At 40.3% G+C, this 21560-nt stretch overlaps 1 protein-coding gene across 1 annotated transcript in view; it reads left to right on the forward strand.

The window, feature by feature from the left end:
* The window catches only part of LOC105908697 (galactose-3-O-sulfotransferase 3-like), a 49843-nt gene extending 31452 nt beyond the window's left edge, over nt 1-18391 (forward strand). The window contains exons 3-8 of the mRNA XM_031580226.2: nt 9750-9897; nt 11191-11310; nt 13425-13509; nt 15550-15745; nt 15868-17725; nt 17906-18391. Of these exons, the coding sequence (XP_031436086.2) occupies nt 9833-9897; nt 11191-11310; nt 13425-13509; nt 15550-15745; nt 15868-17725; nt 17906-18083 (2502 nt within the window). The 5' untranslated portion in view covers nt 9750-9832 and the 3' untranslated portion in view covers nt 18084-18391. The remainder of the gene's footprint in view (nt 1-9749; nt 9898-11190; nt 11311-13424; nt 13510-15549; nt 15746-15867; nt 17726-17905) is intronic.
* The last annotated feature ends 3169 nt before the right edge of the window (nt 18392-21560 follow it).

Consider the following 21560-nt stretch of genomic DNA (forward strand, 5'->3'; position numbering starts at 1 on the left):
TATCCAATCAACTCTGTCCACTCACGTCTCTGTGTCCCCTGTGCTGTCTGTATCCAATCAACTCTGTCCACTCACGTCTCTGTGTCCCCTGTGCTGTCTGTATCCAATCAACTCTGTCCACTCACGTCTCTGTGTCCCCTGTGCTGTCTGTATCTAATCAACTCTGTCCACTCATGTCTCTGTGCCCCCTGTGCTCTCTCTATCCAATCAACTCTGTCCACTCACGTCTCTGTGCCCCCTGTGCTGTCTGTATCCAATCAACTCTGTCCACTCACGTCTCTGTGTCCCCTGTGCTGTCTGTATCCAATCAACTCTGTCCACTCACGTCTCTCTGACGCCTGTGCTGTCTCTATCCAATCAACTCTGTCCACTCACGTCTCTGTGTCCCCTGTGCTGTCTCTATCCAATCAACTCTATCCACACGTTTCTGTGTCGCCTGAAGTCCGTGACACAGCCATTATACAACAAGCCAAACATAAATAACATACTAAATAACTGTTGTCTTTAAATGGCCTTCATAATAAATAGAATTATAAAAATAATATCAATACTAAAAAGTGAAAAATGTGCAACATTGCAACAGGGTTGGACTATTAAAAAACTACACAATCTTTTTTGTAATAGAGACTATGTGGATAAACTGTTGGACTCTCTTTCTCCATAGTCTGCTCTGTTAGACGTAAAGGCCCATAGTCTGCTCTCTTCCTCTTAGACGTAAAGGCCCATAGTCTGCTCTCTTAGACGTAAAGGCCCATAGTCTGCTCTCTTAGATGTAAAGGCCCATAGTCTGCTCTCTTCCTCTTAGACGTAAAGGCCCATAGTCTGCTCTCTTAGACGTAAAGGCCCATAGTCTGCTCTCTTAGATGTAAAGGCCCATAGTCTGCTCTCTTAGATGTAAAGGCCCATAGTCTGCTCTCTTCCCCTTAGATGTAAAGGCCCATAGTCTGCTCTCTTCCTCTTAGACGTGAAGGCCCATAGTCTGATCTCTTAGACGTAAAGGCCCATAGTCTGCTCTCTTCCTCTTAGACGTAAAGGCCCATAGTCTGCTCTCTTAGACGTAAAGGCCCATAGTCTGCTCTCTTAGACGTAAAGGCCCATAGTCTGCTCTCTTAGACGTAAAGGCCCATAGTCTGCTCTCTTCCCCTTAGATGTAAAGGCCCATAGTCTGCTCTCTTAGACGTAAAGGCCCATAGTCTGATCTCTTAGACGTAAAGGCCCATAGTCTGCTCTCTTCCCCTTAGACGTAAAGGCCCATAGTCTGATCTCTTAGACATAAAGGCCCATAGTCTGCTCTCTTCCCCTTAGACGTAAAGGCCCATAGTCTGATCTCTTAGACGTAAAGGCCCATAGTCTGATCTCTTAGACGTAAAGGCCCATAGTCTGCTCTCTTAGACGTAAAGGCCCATAGTCTGCTCTCTTCCCCTTAGACGTAAAGGCCCATAGTCTGCTCTCTTAGACGTAAAGGCCCATAGTCTGCTCTCTTAGACGTAAAGGCCCATAGTCTGCTCTCTAGATGTTGAATGCATTCTGTAGTGAGAACACATGCAAGCAGATAGGTTCGAGGCCAGGATGATCAACCATGCACACAGTCTTGTAACTTTAAATTAACTTAACTGTTACGGTTCATTGTTTCTGAAATAAGAGGCCTGACTGCTATGTTTCCAGCAAACTTGAAAAAAGAAAATATGAAGCCATGGTTTAACTGCACTATAGGCAGAGTCCTTGTTTACCTGAAATGTGCACTTTATAATTTTATTTTGTACCGCCCTGTTTGGCAATGTTGGTTTTCAAAAAAATAAAACATTTGCATAAAGCAAGCCAATCCACTTTTCCATGTTGATAAGGGCATTAAAATAAAAATAAAATGATGGAAAAAATAAATAAATGAAGGGACATTTAGAATAGATAAAAATGTGTGATTAATTTTGAGTCAACTATGACATAAATGCGATTAATCACGATTAAATGTTTTAATCGTTTGACAGCACTACTTTAAATATTTGAAAGAGTAAGTGACATGGATTATAAAACAGATGATGACTGCATAATAACAATGTCATTCGCAAAGAGCTGGTATCTCCCTGCAGCAGACTTTTTCGGGGCTCTGTAGGCATTTTTTCACACTTGGCACAATCAGGAAAGAGATCTAAAAAGTGACCACAGGGGGAGCTGTGGCGCAAGCAGCAGCCCCGACAATGAACGGGCTTGAACACCCACGGGGTCCGGTGTAACAGGCCATAGTATACCTCCGGTCCGGACTATACCTGGGGTTAAAGGGGCCTAGGCTATATTATACCCCGGGTCTATTATGGCCTAGGCCAATTCATAACCCCTCAGACCAGATTATACCCCCATGATATCAATAGTGTTGAGTTACCCTAGCTGTTATGGAGACTATGTTGTCTGGTCAGAAATGCTTAGAAGCCACTGTGGTGCATCTGATTAAAATGCCTGAGATGATGTACAATCCAAAGTTGAGGTTTATTATAAAGTTGAGATGAATGGAATGGATACAGGTTGTTTGTATTGAAGTAGATGTATTTGTGCATGTGTGTGTGTGGTTAGGTTGTGTTTGTGTGTGTGGTTCTGCAAAAGAAACAGAATACAACAGAGATACTTAATAATCATGCTAGTAGACATCTCACAATATAAGGCTAGTGACAACCTCACATTAATAATAGCAATATTCAATAGCAAAAGTTTCTCACATTACTCAAGTGACACTACTTCCTACATTACTCACGTAGCCCATCACATTCCAACTGCTAAACAGCACAGGTTATAGTTAAACATGTCCTTATGCCACTTTGAGCGGAGCCATAAGGGGTGCATGCACTAACGGGATGACCCAGCAGCAGTGAAAGGGCTGTTCACATGCATGTGAGTCTAAGGGGCAAACCATCAGTCCTTCGCAACACTATCTGATTAGAGGCAGCAAGCCCAAAAATATATCTTAAAAAAAAACATTACAGGTAAAGTGTATTTGAATGTTGTGTTACTATTAAAGCCATAGGTCACCAAATGCAACGATTTAATGAGAAAACAATGTTTACCTTAATAAATGGTCAAAAGTATTTTTTACTTGTGACATTTTAATGAGCTTTGTGTTTTTTGCATGTACTTAAACACCAGAAACAAGCAGTAACTTATATAAACACACTGTATGCGTTACATACTCGTACATGAACACACTGTATTAACATACTTGAGTCACTAGCATTGGGTTGTCCTCATCACAACCAGCAAGGCTGTATGACCTCAGCCAATGTACAGCTGGCCCATTAGCATTTAAAGGAACAGGCACTCAAAACAGGTCGCTCTGAACAGGGCTGTTTTAGACAGGGTAAAAAGGGTGCTGTTTTACTTGATCCTTGTGGTATTTTGACCAAAGAATGTCACACACATTTCATTAAGACCCCAAGGCACCATATCAACAATGACTCCTTTACGTATTAAGTTATTACACTGTGACGTACAGTAGAAGACGTGTATTTTAAATGTTTTTGTCACTGTTTATACTACAAAATAAAAGTGTATTTAAGTGCAGAATAGAAGTATGTAATGACACATGTATTTCTTTATTGTTATGAGATTTTCATTGTCAGTTTGCATCTGTCTTAAGTGAACTCTGTGTTGTCTGTCTCTGAACGCTGTGTGCTTTTGCAAGTGTGACAATGTACCACTCCCTCTTTTAACTGGAACAGCAAACTGTTGCGCCAGGAAGTAGCTAACCACCAGATGTTTGCTTCCGTTATGAAAGACAGGTCTTTTGCAGACAGTTTTGGCAAACTCAGAATGTGCAGGTGCCTGTTTGCACGTAGGTCATAAATATAGCAATCTTTGTTTTTTGTCAGACCTCTGAACTTTTCAAGATGTTTATCTCTGTTATTCTCATAAACACATAAACATAAAGATGAGGATGTTCCATCAGATCTTTATTTTTCCTCTCACCAATGAAATTATAGATTCATTTCCACCACAACGTACACTTCCAACACGTCAGTATTGTACTTCACATGCACTTTAAACTACTTGAAGGTACCATGACAAGGAGACGTGCAGCAAGGCAATGATCCTAAATATTCAAGCAGACCTCGATGGAACTGGTGAGACCAAGGCAGAGACGCTGGGTGGTCTAAAAAGATTACTAGATTTCTGACCGAAAGAGCCTTGTTTGTAAACTAACAGGCTGGCTGTTCCATACGAATGTCCCGATTCAAAATGGTTAACTTTTCATTATTATATTGGTTCATTTTCAAGATGGTTTGATTACTACACAGGAGAGGTTGTTGAATTACCTGCGTGCACCACACACTCGGAATATGCAGATCCACCTAACGTCACACGGGGGGCGAAAGTGAAAATAAACCGAAGAGACGTCCGTGCTGTGAGCAGAAGTGTATATTCTGAAATACCCAAAGATATTTTTCAGGGCAAACCAGCTATTACACCACGAGCGTAAAGTAGTTGGACAGTAAAACGTTATGAACTATTTCGTGCTAGGAAATTTGGAATAAGTTGATTAGTTAATCAAGCGATTTCTCCAGAAGAGGAAATTGTGTCTGCCTCGTGGAATGGCGCAGAAGAAAATCGAACTACGCTAAAGGGTGAGTTTCTGAACTTCACTTTACGTTTACCGGGAGCGCAACTTTCAGAACAGTTCTTTAAGGGATGTCTTGTTATAGGAAACTATTAAACAAGGCACGTGGAGTATTTTTTTTTAAAATACGATCTTGGATAATTGAGAACAGTATAATGGAAAAAACACACACAATAAATACCACAATATAACAACTGTCAAAATGTAACAACTCGCGCTACTATTGACAACTTGACAATACAAGAATGTAATGCTTTTAAAATTATTACTGAATGTAACATTTCCCCCCATGCTAAATGAGAGACAAAGATGTCAGTGTCATTCGTCTTTATTGCTGCCTGAACTATTTCTTTTCTGGAGCCATCGGAAGAATAATTCATTTCCAACCTCATCAGAAAGGGAAGAAATAAAAGCTACATTTGTCCAGACATGCGTTTGTTCAGGGGATGTTTGTATGGGGCTGTATTACATGTGTGAGAGCGAGAGAGTAAATAAAGTTGTTTCAGAAACGCAGACTGATAAGTAAGGGTGTAGACCTGTGTATCGAACTCTTAAGCCGTTTTAAATATGTGATGTTCTACTGCCAGTGGTTGTGTAACATTTGAGAAGTAGTAAAGGAAAGGAAATGCTAATGGCATTACTGATGGAGACCCATTACGCCAGATCAACCTTTCAGCACAAAAGCAGCGTATCTGGCCTGAGTAGGATGAGTCTGCATTAAACAAACGAACCAAAAAAAATCTATATATTTTGACTGGTAGCCACACAGTCTGGAGGGAGTGACACACAGGACTGAAAATGAGATTCATTCCATGAGTATTGTAAGATATTAAGGCAATAACATACAAATGGTTCTAACTGTGTACACATCCTATTAATGGGCATAAGGGAAGGGAGGAGTGAGGGAGGGGGAGAATCAGAAGCATGGCAGATGAATTCATACACATATCAGGGTAAGCATGCTACCATATGGCAGCATAAATAAAGTATACATACGTACTTAAAGATGGTATATACATGATGCATATCAAATTAATATTAGATAAAATGGGGAGAGAGGATTCAAGCATTTTAGAACAGCTTAGAACACAGTGTGCTCATAAGGTTACTATAGAGAAGAGCAGTGAAACAGAAAACTATGTCAACTATTTACATTATGTGTAAATAGGCTAGCACAGAGTATGTAGATGTATCATGAGTGGGGTAGAATTAATGCATGACAGTGTGGTGGGGGTGGATAGGTGTAGGAGGGCAGTGTGGTGGGGGTGGATAGGTGTAGGAGGGCAGTGTGGTGGGGGTGGGTAGGTGTAGGAGGGCAGTGTGGTGGGGGTGGGTAGGTGTAGGGGAGCAGTGTGGTGGGGGTGGGTAGGTGTAGGAGGGCAGTGTGGTGGGGGTGGGTAGGTGTAGGGGGGCAGAGTGGTGGGGATGGGTAGGTGTAGGGGGGCAGTGTGGTGGGGGTGGATAGGTGTAGGCAGAGGGTTTCTGCAAGTACATCAGGTAGAGAGACTACAGCAACATCCCACAGCAGAGACAGTATAGACTGGGAGTGTGTGTGTGTGTGTGTGTGTGTGTGTGTGTGTGTGTGTGTGTGTGTGTGTGTTTGTGTGTGTTTAGATCAGGTGGAGAGACTACAGCAGCATCTCACAGCAGAGACAGTCTAGATTAGGAGGGGAAGAAAGAGACAAAGTGAGTGGGCAGAGCTTGTTGGCCTAAAATGCACATGTACATGTACTGAATGATCATGGTGATGAAGAATGTACTTAATGATCATGGTGATGAGGAACAATGTTTGCACAGCTGTCACCATTTGTAGGCAAAGGTCACGCTGTAAGAGACACAAGAGAGCTTGGTTAGTATTAGTGTGTTGCCATTAAGGCAAAATATTTACGGGACTTTTAATTTGACAAGCTGTCCGGGAGTTTTGGGGTTAGAAACGGCCATTTTCCGGTAGAGTAGAAAGTAAACGGACAATGTATGCACGTCAATTCCATCGGTTGTCAGCACTAGAGGCAATGTCGTAAGTACAATGTCATTTTTATGTTAATAAGTTAATGTTAAACTACTGTTTAAAAAGGAAGGACTACACATTGTTACAACGTTTTATTTACATATATTTACAGGTATATTCTATTACGAAATGTATGCTAAAATAGTCCAACTTTATTCCTTTGTTACAGTTTTCACTCTGTCATGTAAGCTGATGTTTGAAGCCACAGTAAATAACAAGTAAACGTTCACTACGACTCGTCGTCATTTTGCATCAGAGTTTAGCTGGTTGTATAGCTATAGTTGCTACACTGCAGTGAGGACAACACAATTAGTAAGCATGAATATGAAATAGTCTGCTCTGTTAGACGTAAAGGCCCATAGTCTGCTCTCTTCCTCTTAGACGTAAAGGCCCATAGTCTGATCTCTTAGACGTAAAGGCCCATAGTCTGCTCTCTTCCTCTTAGACGTAAAGGCCCATAGTCTGCTCTCTTCCTCTTAGACGTAAAGGCCCATAGTCTGCTCTCTTAGACGTAAAGGCCCATAGTCTGCTCTCTTAGACGTAAAGGCCCATAGTCTGCTCTCTTAGATGTAAAGGCCCATAGTCTGCTCTCTTAGACGTAAAGGCCCATAGTCTGCTCTCTTCCTCTTAGACGTAAAGGCCCATAGTCTGCTCTCTTCCTCTTAGACGTAAAGGCCCATAGTCTGCTCTCTTAGACGTAAAGGCCCATAGTCTGCTCTCAGATGTAAAGGCCCATAGTCTGCTCTCTTAGACGTAAAGGCCCATAGTCTGATCTCTTAGACGTAAAGGCCCATAGTCTGCTCTCTTAGATGTAAAGGCCCATAGTCTGATCTCTTAGACGTAAAGGCCCATAGTCTGCTCTCTTCCTCTTAGACGTAAAGGCCCATAGCCTGCTCTCTTAGACGTAAAGGCCCATAGTCTGCTCTCTTCCTCTTAGACGTAAAGGCCCATAGTCTGCTCTCTTAGATGTAAAGGCCCATAGTCTGATCTCTTAGACGTAAAGGCCCATAGTCTGCTCTCTTAGACGTAAAGGCCCATAGTCTGCTCTCTTAGATGTAAAGGCCCATAGTCTGCTCTCAGTACAGTTGTTGCTAGCCAAGCTACTAGCTTTTTTGTGTGCAAATCAACTCGGTGTGACAGACATTGTCAAACGCGACATAACAACGCACCTCAGTGAAGAGACTTTGATGCCCTTTGCCACCAGAGTGGGTTCTCAGCTCTGACAGGCACAGACTGTGTGGAAAACGATTTAAGACTTTCTCAAATTCAGCCAGACATTGCAGTTATGTGCATCCTCTCAAGCACACCCTTCTCATTAACTTGTGGTGAGTGTGTGTGTGTGTTTTGGGGGTGGGGGGTGGGGGGCCTTACAAACATGAAAACAAATATATATTTATGCGAGGGGGGGGGGGGTACGTAGCTGGAGGTTGAATGTCTGAAGGGGTACGGAACTGTAAAAAGTTTGGGAAACACTGCTGTAAGAGATACAAGAGAGCTTGGTTAGTAAACATGAATTTAGATAAACAATTAACAGTATGTAATATGGCAGGTAATATCAGTATTAATATCTTAGCATGATGTGATATAGAAGGAGACGAAGAGTGAGAGGAAGAGGCTGTGTATGATGGAAGGGAATTATGTTCGTGTTTAGTTTTGATGAGTCATGTTTCGTTATGGTTGGCTGGCATGGTGCATGAGGATTTTAGTTCTACAAGGATAGCAAGGGTGGCAGGATACAACAATGGCTGGTGACAGCTGCAACTCATACCGCATACAACACGTGCTGCATGCTGTACCCGGGATCCGTAAAGGCCCTCCTACACAGTACAACATGGCTGTCTGTAGCCCACTGATGATAAACACAACAACATGGCTGTCTGTAGCCCACTGATGATAAACACAACAACATGGCTGTCTGTAGCCCACTGCTGCTAAACACAACAACATGGCTGTCTGTAGCCCACTGCTGCTAAACACAACAACATGGCTGACAAGAAGTGTGAAGAATGTTGTGACAGGTGCCGGGTTGTGATGCATTATTCATGACTAAGAGGAAAGTCTTTAGTCTGGATTTAAAGATGGAAAGGGTGTCCACAGGTTGGTGCACGCATGGCATCACTCAGGCAGTCTTTGAAATTCAAACTCAATGATAGAAAATCTCAAAATTCAGTTTCAGTCAGTACCTCACGACAATTTATGACTGAGATGGGTACGGATGAAAGGCTTTCAGTGTGAGACATGGATTATTTCAAAGGTAGCAGGTGCATACGGCTGGTATTTAATGATACCTTTATTTAATGATGATCTTTACTGTCAGTTGTTACCAGTAAGCTCTGAGTAAGGCTACATGTAGGTGAGGTGTTCCGGGTTACAGGCAAGATAATAAACTATAGAAACATCAGCCAAGTGTTTCTGTCGAAGGACTGGGAAAGAGCTTTTCTTTCTGATGGGTTTCCGGTGGTCATCTGCAACTTACTTAACTGGCTTAACTTCTCATAACTAACTGAACATGGAAACGTCAGAGATATACAGAGGTATACACTTAACAGAGACTCCCACAAGTAAGCAGTAACAACATATCAGATATTAGACAGTCTTAAATGTTTGGGACAAAGTATAACAGTTACCAGTGTAGTTGAAGGGTCTGAAGAGTGGGTGGTGGTTTATTACAGTTACCAGTGTAGGCAAAGTTGAAGGGTCTGAAGAGAGGGTGGTGTCTAACAGTTACCAGTGTAGGCAAAGTTGAAGGGTCTGAAGAGTGGTTGGTGGTTTATTACAGTTACCAGTGTAGGCAAAGTTAAGGCTCTGAAGAGTATTAGTAGACAGCCTCAAGACTGTCCAGTTTGAGCTACAATTGCTTCTGAGCTTTTGGCCACTTTTTCACATAAACATAGTATACGAATGCATGTGGAAGTTATAAGCCTTTTTCACATAAACATAGTATATGAATGCATGTGAAGTTATTTATAGTTATAAATGAAGTTATAACCCTTTTTCACATAAACATAGTATATGAATGCATGTGGAAGTTATAAGAATGTTAATGTATTGAAACTGTATGCTACTGCTAATACTGCTAATGCTACTGGATGGAGAAAGATGAAAATCTCACCAAACCCTTTACTCTCGTACCTTCTTCAGTACGCTTGGTCTGAGAGATGATGAATGATGCCAGATTAGATGATCAACAGTGAGGGTTTTACGATACCAGCCCTCCCGTAAGGATGGAGGAAACAGCAGCCAAAACGAGTCTTTCAGAAGGAGGGAAGGTGAAGGAATCCTCTTCAAGGTAACTTTGATACAACTGCAGTGATATTCATTTGTAGACATTTACATTTACATTTACATTTAGTCATTTAGCAGACGCTTTTGTCCAAAGCGACGTACAATGGAGAGAACAGTCAAGCTAAGAGCAATAAAGAACATGGTGTAACAATAAATACTACTTTACATAAGAATTAGAAAAAAACGACCTAGAAAAGGAAAAAGAAGTGCAGAAATGTAACTGCTGAAGTGCAAGTTGTAGACTGGTGTGTGAGTGTGTATGTGACTGAGTGTGTGAGTGTATGAGTGTGTGTGTGTGTGTGTGTGTGTGTGTGTACACATGTGCGGGTGTAAACTCTAAACGCTGAATAGTCATAATAGTTACAGGGCATCTTGGGTTCACCTCTTTTCAGTAGTAAGAACTGTTTTTTAAAGCCTGCTCACTTTAAAGTCAGCTCCCAGGCACAAGGCTAACTAATTAGAGACATTTCATTAAGATGACAGAATACGGGAGAAAGATTGAGCATAACAGTCTGTACCTCAACAGAGGCGTGTGTGATTTTCAGTGTCATCCATATAACACATTATCAAGTTGGTGAACATGCAGTGTGTTCTTCTAACACAGGGACATGCCATCAAATGAGTTGCCATCATCAAAACCACTCCTCACTGTTCCATGATTGGTGCCTAGATTCTCATTTCTAAACTCTAATCCCCCTGAGAGGTCATAGCCAGACTAACACAGCAGACCAGCTCAATGCTTTCAAATCTAAATCCCTCCTTTAAAAAGGAAAGTTCTTCCACAATGACTGCCATTCCCTCTTTTCACTTATTTTGCTTTTCCAGTGACAATAGAAGACAATTAATGTTTAGTTGACATATTTAGATAACAGTTCCAAACGCACATCGCAGTTATTCATTTAGGAGACGCTTTTATCCAAAGAGACATTTAGTTCAGGTAAAGCATACTCTCTCTTTTATCCAAAGACACATATAGTTCAGGTAAAGAATACTCTCCCTTGTATCCAAAGACACATATAGTTCAGGTAAACCCTGGAAAGTGGACTGAGCACAGGAACACACATTTAAAACACACATTTGAAACACAAATTAAAAACACACATTTGAAACACACATTTAAAACACACATTTAAAAGGCACATCAATACCACACATTTGAAACAAACATTTAAAACAAACATTTAAAACACACATTTGAAACACACATTTGAAACACACAATTAAAACACACATTTGAAACACACATTTTAGACAAACATTTGATATAAACTGTGTGAATTCATAATGTTCTATACAGGAGCCTCATCCATCAGGAGAGACCCCCATCACCTGTGCCCACTTGTGTGTCCATGAAGAGTGACCAGTCAGTGGAGCGCATGATCGACTTCCAGAATGCAGATTACACTGATGCATCAAGGTAAATCTAAGCAAATAAACATGTATGATGGCTCATTCACACCTACAGAACAATGATTAAGGCATTCTTTCATTTACACTCATGTTGATGACCTAAGCTGGGTCTTGTTTGCTGTATCAGAGAAGTACTTGGACACCACTTGATAGAGGGGCGAAGGCAATCATTATACGATAGAAGCCTATCAGACACCCCTTGCCTTATGGACACTTGATAGAGGGGTGAAAGCAATAATTATACAATAGAAGCCTATCACACACCCCTTGCCATATGGACACTTGATAGAGGGGTGAAAGCAATAATTATACAATAGAAGCCTATCACACACCCCTTGCCTTATTTAAAACACACATTTGAAACACACATTAAAAACAGACATTTGAAACACACAATCAAAACACACATTTGAAAGACACATTTAAAACACACATTTGAAATGCACATTAATACCACACATTTGAAACATACATTTAAAACACACATTTGAAACACACATTTTAAACAAACATTTGAAACACACATTTGAAACACACATTTGAAACACACATTAAAAACAGACATTTGAAACACACATTTGAAACACACATTTGAAAACACATTTAAAACACACATTTGAAACACACATTGGAAACACACATTTGAAACACACATTTAAAACACATTTGAAACGCACATTAATATCACACATTTGAAACAAACATTTGAAACACACATTTAAAACACACATTTGAAACACACATTGGAAACACACATTTGAAACACACATTTAAAACACACATTTGAAACGCACATTAATACCACACATTTGAAACAAACATTTGAAACACACATTTGAAACACACATTTGAAACACACATTTGAAAACACATTTGAAACAAACATTTGAAACACACATTTGAAACACACAATCAAAACACACATTTGAAACACACATTTAAAACACACATTTGAAATGCACCTTAATACCACACATTTGAAACATACATTTAAAACACACATTTGAAACACACATTTTAAACAAACATTTGAAACACACATTTGAAACACACATTAATACCACACATTTGAAACACACATTGGAAACAAACATATAAAACACACATTTGGTATAAACTGTGTGAATTCATAATGTTCTATACAGGACCCTCATAAATCATGAGAGACCTCCATCACCTGTGCCCACTTGTGTGTCCATGAAGAGTGACCGGTCAGTGGAGCGCATGATCGACTTCCAGAATGCAGTTTACACTGATGCATCAAGGTAAATCCAATCAAATAAACATGTATGATGGCTCACTCACACCTACAGAACAATGATTAAGGCATTCTTTCATTTACACTCATGTTGATGACCTAAGCTGGGTCTTGTTTGCTGTATCACAAAAGTACTTGGACACCACTGGATAGAGGGGCGAAGGCAATCATTATACAATAGAAGCCTATCAGACACCCCTTGCCATATGGACACTTGATAGAGGGGTGAAGGCAAGAATTATAGAATAGAAGCCTATCAGCCTGTAAATGTGTTGTGTAGATACAGGCCTGTAAATGTGTTGTGTAGAATGTGCCAACTCCATTCAACATTATGGATTCTAGGGTTAAATTAATCAGCACAGAGAATGTTGAGAGACTCATACAATTACATTTGTAAACAAGGCACCATACACAGCAGCACTGAATTAACATGGGGCTTGTTGTGCACCTAATGTATCCCACTTTCAGGCTTGGGCAGCACGGTGGCTCAGTGGTTAGCACTGTCGCCTCACAGCAAGAAGGCCCTGGGTTCGAATCCCGGTTGTTCCAGGTCGTTCCAGGTCCTTTCTGTGTGGAGTTTGCATGTTCTCCCCGTGCCTTTGTGGGTTTACTCCGGGTACTCCGGTTTCCCCCACCATCATAAAGACATGCATTGCATCGTATGAATATGAATGAATGTTGGTGGTGGTCGGAGGGGCCGTCAGTCTGCCCCAGGGCAGCTGTGGCTACTGAGGTAGCTTACCACCACCGGTATGAATGACTACTGGACTCTGTAAAGCGACTTTGGGTATATAGAGAAGCGCTATATAAGATTGAATTGATTGATTGATAATGCTGTTATCCACTCAATGCTTTATACACAGAGGCCAGATGCAGGAATGGGACCCAGATGCTGTCAGTGACCCGTTTACCAAGTCTCAACAGGAGGACCTGAAACACATATTCCAGGTTTGGATGCAGTACTGCTATACTGAATATGCCCAGAGTTCACAATACTGATCATAACTAAAGTGATGGGGAATATCAGACTGCAGTGGATGTGTAGGACTGTAGCTGTTAGTTCACAGGAATAGAGACAAGTACACACAAGAGAGCATGCTGGGGGAAAGAATACAGTTCATATGCAGCAAACACAGACATACTCATCAATAATGATAATGAATACAGTTAATATGCAGCAAATACAGACATACTCATCAATAATGATAATGAATACAGTTCCTATGCAGCAAACACAGACACTCATCAATAATGATAATGAATACAGTTCCTATGCAGCAAACACAGACATACTCATCAATAATGATAATGAATACAGTTCATATGCAGCAAACACAGACATACTCATCAATAATGATAAAGAATACAGTTAATTTGCAGCAAACACAGACATACTTATCAATAATGAACAATGAATGTCATGGCTCATATAAGGCTCCTTATCCTTTCCCTATCAGAAGGGCTAAGCCATTTTCTCCAAAGTTATTTGCTTAGATTATTTTAAATATTCTATATTATTGATGGACTTCATGCATGCACATGTACTGCCTTGTAATGCTTTTGAATCTCATTACTTCCTCCCAAGATTCACCCGACTAGAATCAGGCCTGTACATTCAGGCAGCATGTCTCTACTACAAGTCAATCTGTAGAGTAGAAACAGCAGTTAAAGCAGACTTATCTCACAGTAAACCCAACGGCTACTGCTACATCATAGTCTAGATAAATCCCAGTGAAGAGTGAACTAAGTGAAAAGCTGCATCACTTTTCTACAGATGCTTTCTAACATTGTAGCAACACTACAAAAGAGCAGTGTTGTATAATTGATCATGCTGAGTATCATTAAGTAGTAGCATATTGATACTTTGCACAATAACACTTTAGTTGAAGGGTAACTAAATGAGGATTTTAAATCACTTTCATAAACATTTAAAACATGTTTAAAAAGCAACATACTGTATGTGTTTATGAAGAGCATATGTCAGTATTCACTAGGTGAAATAACATCTTCCATAACATAAACAACATATTGACACTGTAAGGTCTGTGTTCGGTCCTTGTTCGGTTTCTGAGTTTGTCTCCCTTGTGTTGTCACATGTTTGTTCCCTTGTCTAGTCCTTGTGCTTCCTTGTTCCCGCCACGTGCTTTCCTATGTTTGTTTGTCTATGCCATGTGCCCTCTTGTTGTTGTCCGTGTCTCCACCCCTCACCTGTTCCCAATCTCCCGGTTTGTGTGTATCATTGGTTTCACCTGTGTCCTGTTAATTCCCCTTGTTTAGTCCACCTGTGTCTCATTGTCTGCCCCACCTTGATTGTTCTCACCTGTCCCTCGTTATCTGTTGTGTGTGTATATAGTCCAGGTATTCTTGTTTCTCGTTGCGTTTTCGTCGTTGTAGGTTATGTTCATTGTTTTTCCTCTGTTGTGCCTCGTGTTTCCAGCGATTAGCGATTTCTCTTTGATTTACTTGTGCTTCTGACCCCTGCCTATTCCCTGTTTGGATTTGTTTGCTTACTCTTGGACTGCCTACCTGTGTACCGAACCCTGCTAGTAAACGATTATTCTTCACTCTACTGTTTGAGTTCTGAGTCGTGCGTTTGAGGCCTGCACATCACCACCCACTCGTAACGGACACAAACGATGCTTGTGTCATGGATAAACTATGTGTGATGATTAACTGTGTATTATGATAAACCGATAACATGAGTAGTTCTTGCTGTCATATTTAAGTCAATACAGTGTAATTTCTTCCATTATAAACATTTTATCAGTTGATGATTACTGATATAAGGTCTTAAAAAACACATTATTCAGTGCTTATGTATGAGTTCTAAAATGCTTATTAGGGCACCTTTTAACTAAAGTGCTACCATTAAGGTTGAGATAAACACAAGTACAGTCTGTAAATGTTCTGGTACTATGGTTCTATGGCATAATGACCATTTAACAAGATTCATGCAATGCAAAGTGTGACCAAATATTTGTACTTAAGGTGTTAGAGAAGAAGATCATCACCTTTGTGAAGAATGAGCTGAAGAGATTCAAGAAGATGCTGAGTCCAGATTACCAAGAGAACTTTGAGAAAAAAGAGGATGATGAGAGTGATGTCAGAGAAGGGGCTCTGAAGATGGCACTGCACTTCCTTAAGAATATGAAGCTGAAAGATCTTGCTGACAAACTGCAACAAAGTAAGAATTCTTCCTTCTCTTGCATTTGTATTTATTTGCATCAATAAGCAACAAAGTAATTAGTACATTTTGGTGTCAGTGGCTTACAAAACATTATTATGTTTAAATTTGTTGTGAAATAGATGAGCTGGATGTAGTTTTTCAGACTGAGCTGAAAAGAAATCTCAAGAACAAGTACCAGAGTGTTTTTGAAGGAATACCCAAGCAAGGAAGCTCTGCTCTTCTAGAAAAGATCTACACAGAGGTCTACATCACAGAGGGAGGAAGTGGAAAAGTAAATGAAGAGCATGAAGTCAGACAGATTGAGTCAAGATCCAAGAGACCAGCTGGACAGGAGACATCAATCAGATGCAGTGACATCTTTAAACCCTTACCTGGCCAAGACAAACCAATCAGAAGTATTGTCACAAAAGGAGTTGCTGGCATTGGTAAAACTGTCTCAGTTCAGAAGTTCATCCTTGACTGGGCAGAGGGAAAAGAAAACCAGGATATCCACTTCATATTTCCACTGCTTTTTCGAGAGCTGAACCTCATGAGAGAAAAACAGCTCTCTTTGATGGATCTCCTCCACCACTTCTTCACAGAAATAAAGCAGTTAACCTCTCTCAGCCAAGGGAAGTACAAAGCGTTGTTCATCTGCGATGGTCTGGATGAATGTCGACTCCAACTAGACTTTCAGAAAAATCAAAGTTTGACTGATGTGACAGAGGTCACCTCATTGGATGTACTCCTGACAAATGTCATCAAGGGTAATCTGCTCCATTCTGCTTTACTTTGGATTACCTCTCGACCAGCCGCAGCCAATCAAATCCCGCCTGATTGTGTTGACCGGGTCACAGAGGTACAAGGGTTCAATGACCCACAGAAGGAGGAGTACTTCAGGAAGAGGATCAGTGATCAGAATCTTGCCAGCGAAGTCATCTCGCACATCAAATTATCAAGGAGCCTCCACATTATGTGCCACATACCAGTGTTCTGCTGGATTGCTGCTACTGTTCTTGGGGTAATTCTTGGCTCTTCAGGAGGTGGACAGATTCCAAAGACTTTGACAGAGATGTATACCTATTTCCTTATTTTTCAAACCAAACAGAGCAACCTAAAGTTTGAAAATGTGCAGAACCTTGATCCACAGTGGAACCAAGAAGTTATCCTTGGTCTTGGACAGTTGGCATATGAACAGTTAGAGAAGGGTAATCTGATTTTCTATGAAGAAGACCTAAAAGAGTCTGGAATTGATGTCAGAGAGGCAGCAGTGTGCTCTGGCATCTGCTCCCAGATCTTTCGAGAAGAATCAGGGCTTTATAAAGATAAGGTGTTCTGCTTTGTGCATTTAAGTGTCCAGGAGTATCTTGCAGCCTTGTATGTGTTTTTGGTGATGGCAGTTAAAGGGAAAGACATAATATCCACACACCAAACTCCTGGAACATTGATTCAGCAGAAATGGACAAGGAGTGTAATAAGGACATCCAAACACCAAGGTCATGAAGTGGCAGGGAGTTTGTCTCCTTCAATGAAGAAATCCATGATCATCTTACAGAAGAGTGCTGTGGACAAAGCTTTGAAGCATGAAGATGGACGCTTTGACCTATTCCTCCGTTTCCTTCTTGGCCTCTCTCTGGAGTCTAACCAGACTCTCCTGCATGGCCTACTACAGAGAGGACGAAATCAGATGGGCAATGAAGAAACAATCAGTTACATTAAGGAAAAGATCAGGGAGGTTCCTTCATCAGAAAGGGTGATCAACCTCTTCCACTGTCTGAATGAACTCAATGATCACTCCTTAGTGGAAGAGGTCCAAAGGCTGCTGATTGCTGGGACACTTTCTGGAGCTGAACTTTCACCTGCCCAGTGGTCAGCTCTAGTGTTTGTGCTGCTGACATCAGAACAGAAGCTGGATGTGTTTGACTTGAAGAAGTACACCAGGTCTGATGAAGGTCTCCTAAGGCTGCAGCCAGTACTGGATAAATCTCAAAAGGCTCAGTAAGTATGATGGCAGTCTGTATTCTCAAGATGGGAGGGGTTATTGACTCTAGCTGGGTTTCCACCTAACCTTTTAATGCACATTTTGAGGAATCAAAAAATAAATTCATATGAAATCTTCTACTGCAATTAGATATTTCAGTCACTAGAGGGGGATTAACTCAATGTTTTCCCCTTAAGGCTCAATAGCTGTGGGCTCACTGAAAGGAGCTGTACAGCACTGGCATGTATCCTCAGCAAACCATCTTCAAAACTGAAAAATGTGGATCTCAGTGACAACAGTATTGGAGATATTGGGGTCCAAAAACTCTGTAGTGGACTGGAGAACCCAAACTGTGAACTGGAGACACTCAAGTAAGACATTTTGATTCTTCAGTATTCCTTAATAATGAGTTTTAAGAGACATTTTGTACATTTTAATACACTTTTTCAAATTTTCATGTAAAGTTTCAGCACACATAGACTTGAAGATCCTCCCTTTCAATGATAAAAGCTCACTGAATGAACTGGAGAAGTTGTCTCAGTTTATGAAACTAATATTAAGTACATTTTGGGACAAACGCTCAGATGGAAATAAAATGTCAAGAGTATCATATATAAAGTATATTTATATTAAGTCATTGTCTACTGTGGTAAGTGTTATTATAAATGGAAGTGCTAACAGTAAACTGATGTTAAATATGTTTTTCTCCTTCTCTCTACAGCGTGTCAAACTGCAGTATTACAGAGGGAGGCTTCAGTTCTCTTGCATCAGCACTGAGATCAAACCCCTCACACATCAGAGAGCTGCAGCTGGGTGGGAATAAAGCAGGAGACTCAGGAGTGAAGCATCTCTCTTCTCTTCTGGAGGATCCCAACTGTAAACTGGAGAAACTAGGGTGAGTATCACAAGACCAAATACTGAGTTGATATCAGTGAATTTGACAGTGATAGTGAACTGTCATGATCTTCACATGTAAAGGGTCATTATTAATTGAGCAGTAAACACTTCATATCACTCTGTTTCCATCTTTCACACACACACATACAAACCAATCCACTTACAAACACACACATACACATGCACACACACACACACATATACAATTTCTTGATGAAATATATTAAGTGAAAAGTATCCTGATTATTACAGACAGACAAACAGTATTTCTTACACAGTTTTTCAAATCATGTAAAGTTTCAGACATACATAGACTTTTCCTTTCCATGCAAACAGCTCACTGAAAGAACGACACAAAGTCATATGAAACTTATATCAAGTATATTTTGGGATAAAATGTTTAGAGAATCAGAAAACCGCTCAGTTAATTAGTTAATTAACAATGGGACCTTGACCAAAGCACCATGCATTTAAAACTGTGAACTGCATTTTGGGTGGTAATACCACCTCAGTGTGCATTATTTTCAACCTTTCAAATGATCTGTCATCCAATATACATCATGTCGTAAACTGCTGATCCCTTCAATTTGGCTAAAAAAATGGTCTTACTTTAAATACACTGTAAATGTCTTATTGTGTTTGCCTTGACCAAATTATGACTACATTTTCACCTTAGACTCTCAGACTGCAGTATCGCAGAGGACGGCTATTCTAGTCTGGCTTCAGCCTTGAGGTTAAATCCCAATCATCTCAGAGAGCTGGATCTCAGAGGAAATGATCCAGGGGAATCAGGAGTCAAACTGCTTTTAGACCTAAAGGAGGACCCGCAGTGTAAACTAACAAATCTCAGGTAAATGTATATCAAGACTAAGAATATTACACAGCTGTTCTGTTTTTCAAAGAGTTCAAATCCTGCACATGGACATACAAGGTGTGGGTTTTAAATAATGAGACTGTTATTACGAGTATATACAGTGCATCCGGAAAGTATTCACAGCGCTTCACTTTTTCCACATTTTGTTATATTACAGCCTTATGCTGAAATCGTTTAAAGTCATTTTTCTCCTCATCAATCTACACTCAATACCCCATAATGACAAAGCAAAAACAGGATTTTAGAATTTTTTGCAAATGTATCAAAAATAAAGAACGAAAATATAACACGTACATAAGTATTCACAGCCTTTGCTGAATACTTTGTTGAAGCACCTTTGGCAGCAATTACAACCTCAAGTCTTTTTGAGTATGATGCTACAAGCTTGTGATAGTATTCATTTTATACCATATATTTGGAGACCCAGTCTTAGTTATGATCAGTCAGGAAACAGGTTTAATCTTGTACAATGGTGGCCATTCCAAGGGAGACAAAGCCTGAAGTTCCACTCATAACTTCACCTCAGACTCATCTGATTATCCAGTGAAGATTGCAGTTAAATGCACTCAGTCACAGGCTTCACACCTACCCCAGGTCAATCAGAAATGCTTACATTCTAAATGATGTCTAAATGAAAGCACAATTACGACTAGATATAATATGTATTGACTATGGTATATCATTATGAACTCTAAATCTTAATTTCTGGTTCCTTCACTTGGCACACCTATTTTTGGGCAGTTTCTCCCATTCTTTTTTGCAGGACCTCTCAAGCTCCATCAGGTTGGATGGGGAGCGTCGGTGCTCATGTGATTTTTTCGTTTTTTGATTTTAAAAGATTTGCAAAAATTTCAAAAAAACCTTTTATTTTCATTGTGTGTAGAATTTTGAGGAAAAAAATGAATTTAATCCATTTTGGAATAAGGCTGTACCATAACAAAATGTAAAAAAAAGTGAAGCGCTGTGAATACTTTCTGGATGCACTGTACGAGTTCTATGAGTATAATTAGTATTTTTCGTTACGATTGACATATAGCATTAGTCTCATTATTTAACATACCTCATATGTTATTGTAGCGCCCTCAGCGCAAGATTATTGCTTGAAGTGAAAAATGCATCAAGTTTTGAGAAGTGTTCAGGGTTTCATTTATGAATAAGTACACCAGTTCTACCACTAGGTGGCAGCAGCAGCGTGCTAGAAATGGTGGTTGCTGTATCCACGCTAACTCCTGCAGGAAGTAGAACAGTTCTCAGCAGGATAAAGACATGGGCTGTTGTCCTGATGAATGTATTTGGCATGTTTTACAGTAAACATCAGTGAAATAAATGTATGTGGCATCAAGACAAAATCCAACTCTCAGTCTTTGAGTGTGGTACATTATCAAGCTGTTGACTTAGGGGCATCAATAATGACAATAGATGGACATCATGCCCTTTAAGAAAATTATTTATTTTGTTAATGCCTTTCTTTTATTGATAATGCTATGTGGTTGGAGTTCAACCTGTGTGCGCTGTGTGTGCTTGAAAGAACTACAGTTACCATGATGCCTTTTCCCTTGTTTAGTAACAATGTATGTTTCCCGCTGGAATTCGTTGTTTTTCAAGGCTGTACCCAATTCTGTGTGAGGAGAAGTCGTTTTTTTTTTATTGGAGCAAGTTGGATATGTAGGTGGCCTGAATGGGTAGTCTTCTGTCTGTTAAGGAGAGGTTTAGCTGTATTAAGTTGTGTATTCAAAATAGACACGGGCAACAACAAGACCTAGGAATCAGCTAATTTCCATAGCAAACGTTCGTTTATCTCTGTAACTTCGTCCACGGTGCCTGATGAAGAGAAGCGCGGAGGAAGTTTGGGCTGGGTTCACCATCACAGAGCTGGGAGCTGAAGCTAATAAGTTAGCCTCCATGAACTTCATCCTGTCCGTCAAGCATCACGGACTACTGAATTCGTGAGTAGCTGCTACAGAGTTTATTGACGACGGAAAACTGTTCATATCTCCCGTGTGTTCAACTGTAACAGCGAGAGTGAACTTTTATTTAATATTTATTTGATTTCATTCTCCAATGGGAGTACAACGAACTCT

Source organism: Clupea harengus, chromosome 2, assembly GCF_900700415.2.
Source record: "Clupea harengus chromosome 2, Ch_v2.0.2, whole genome shotgun sequence".
Classification (NCBI taxonomy): Eukaryota; Metazoa; Chordata; class Actinopteri; order Clupeiformes; family Clupeidae; genus Clupea; species Clupea harengus.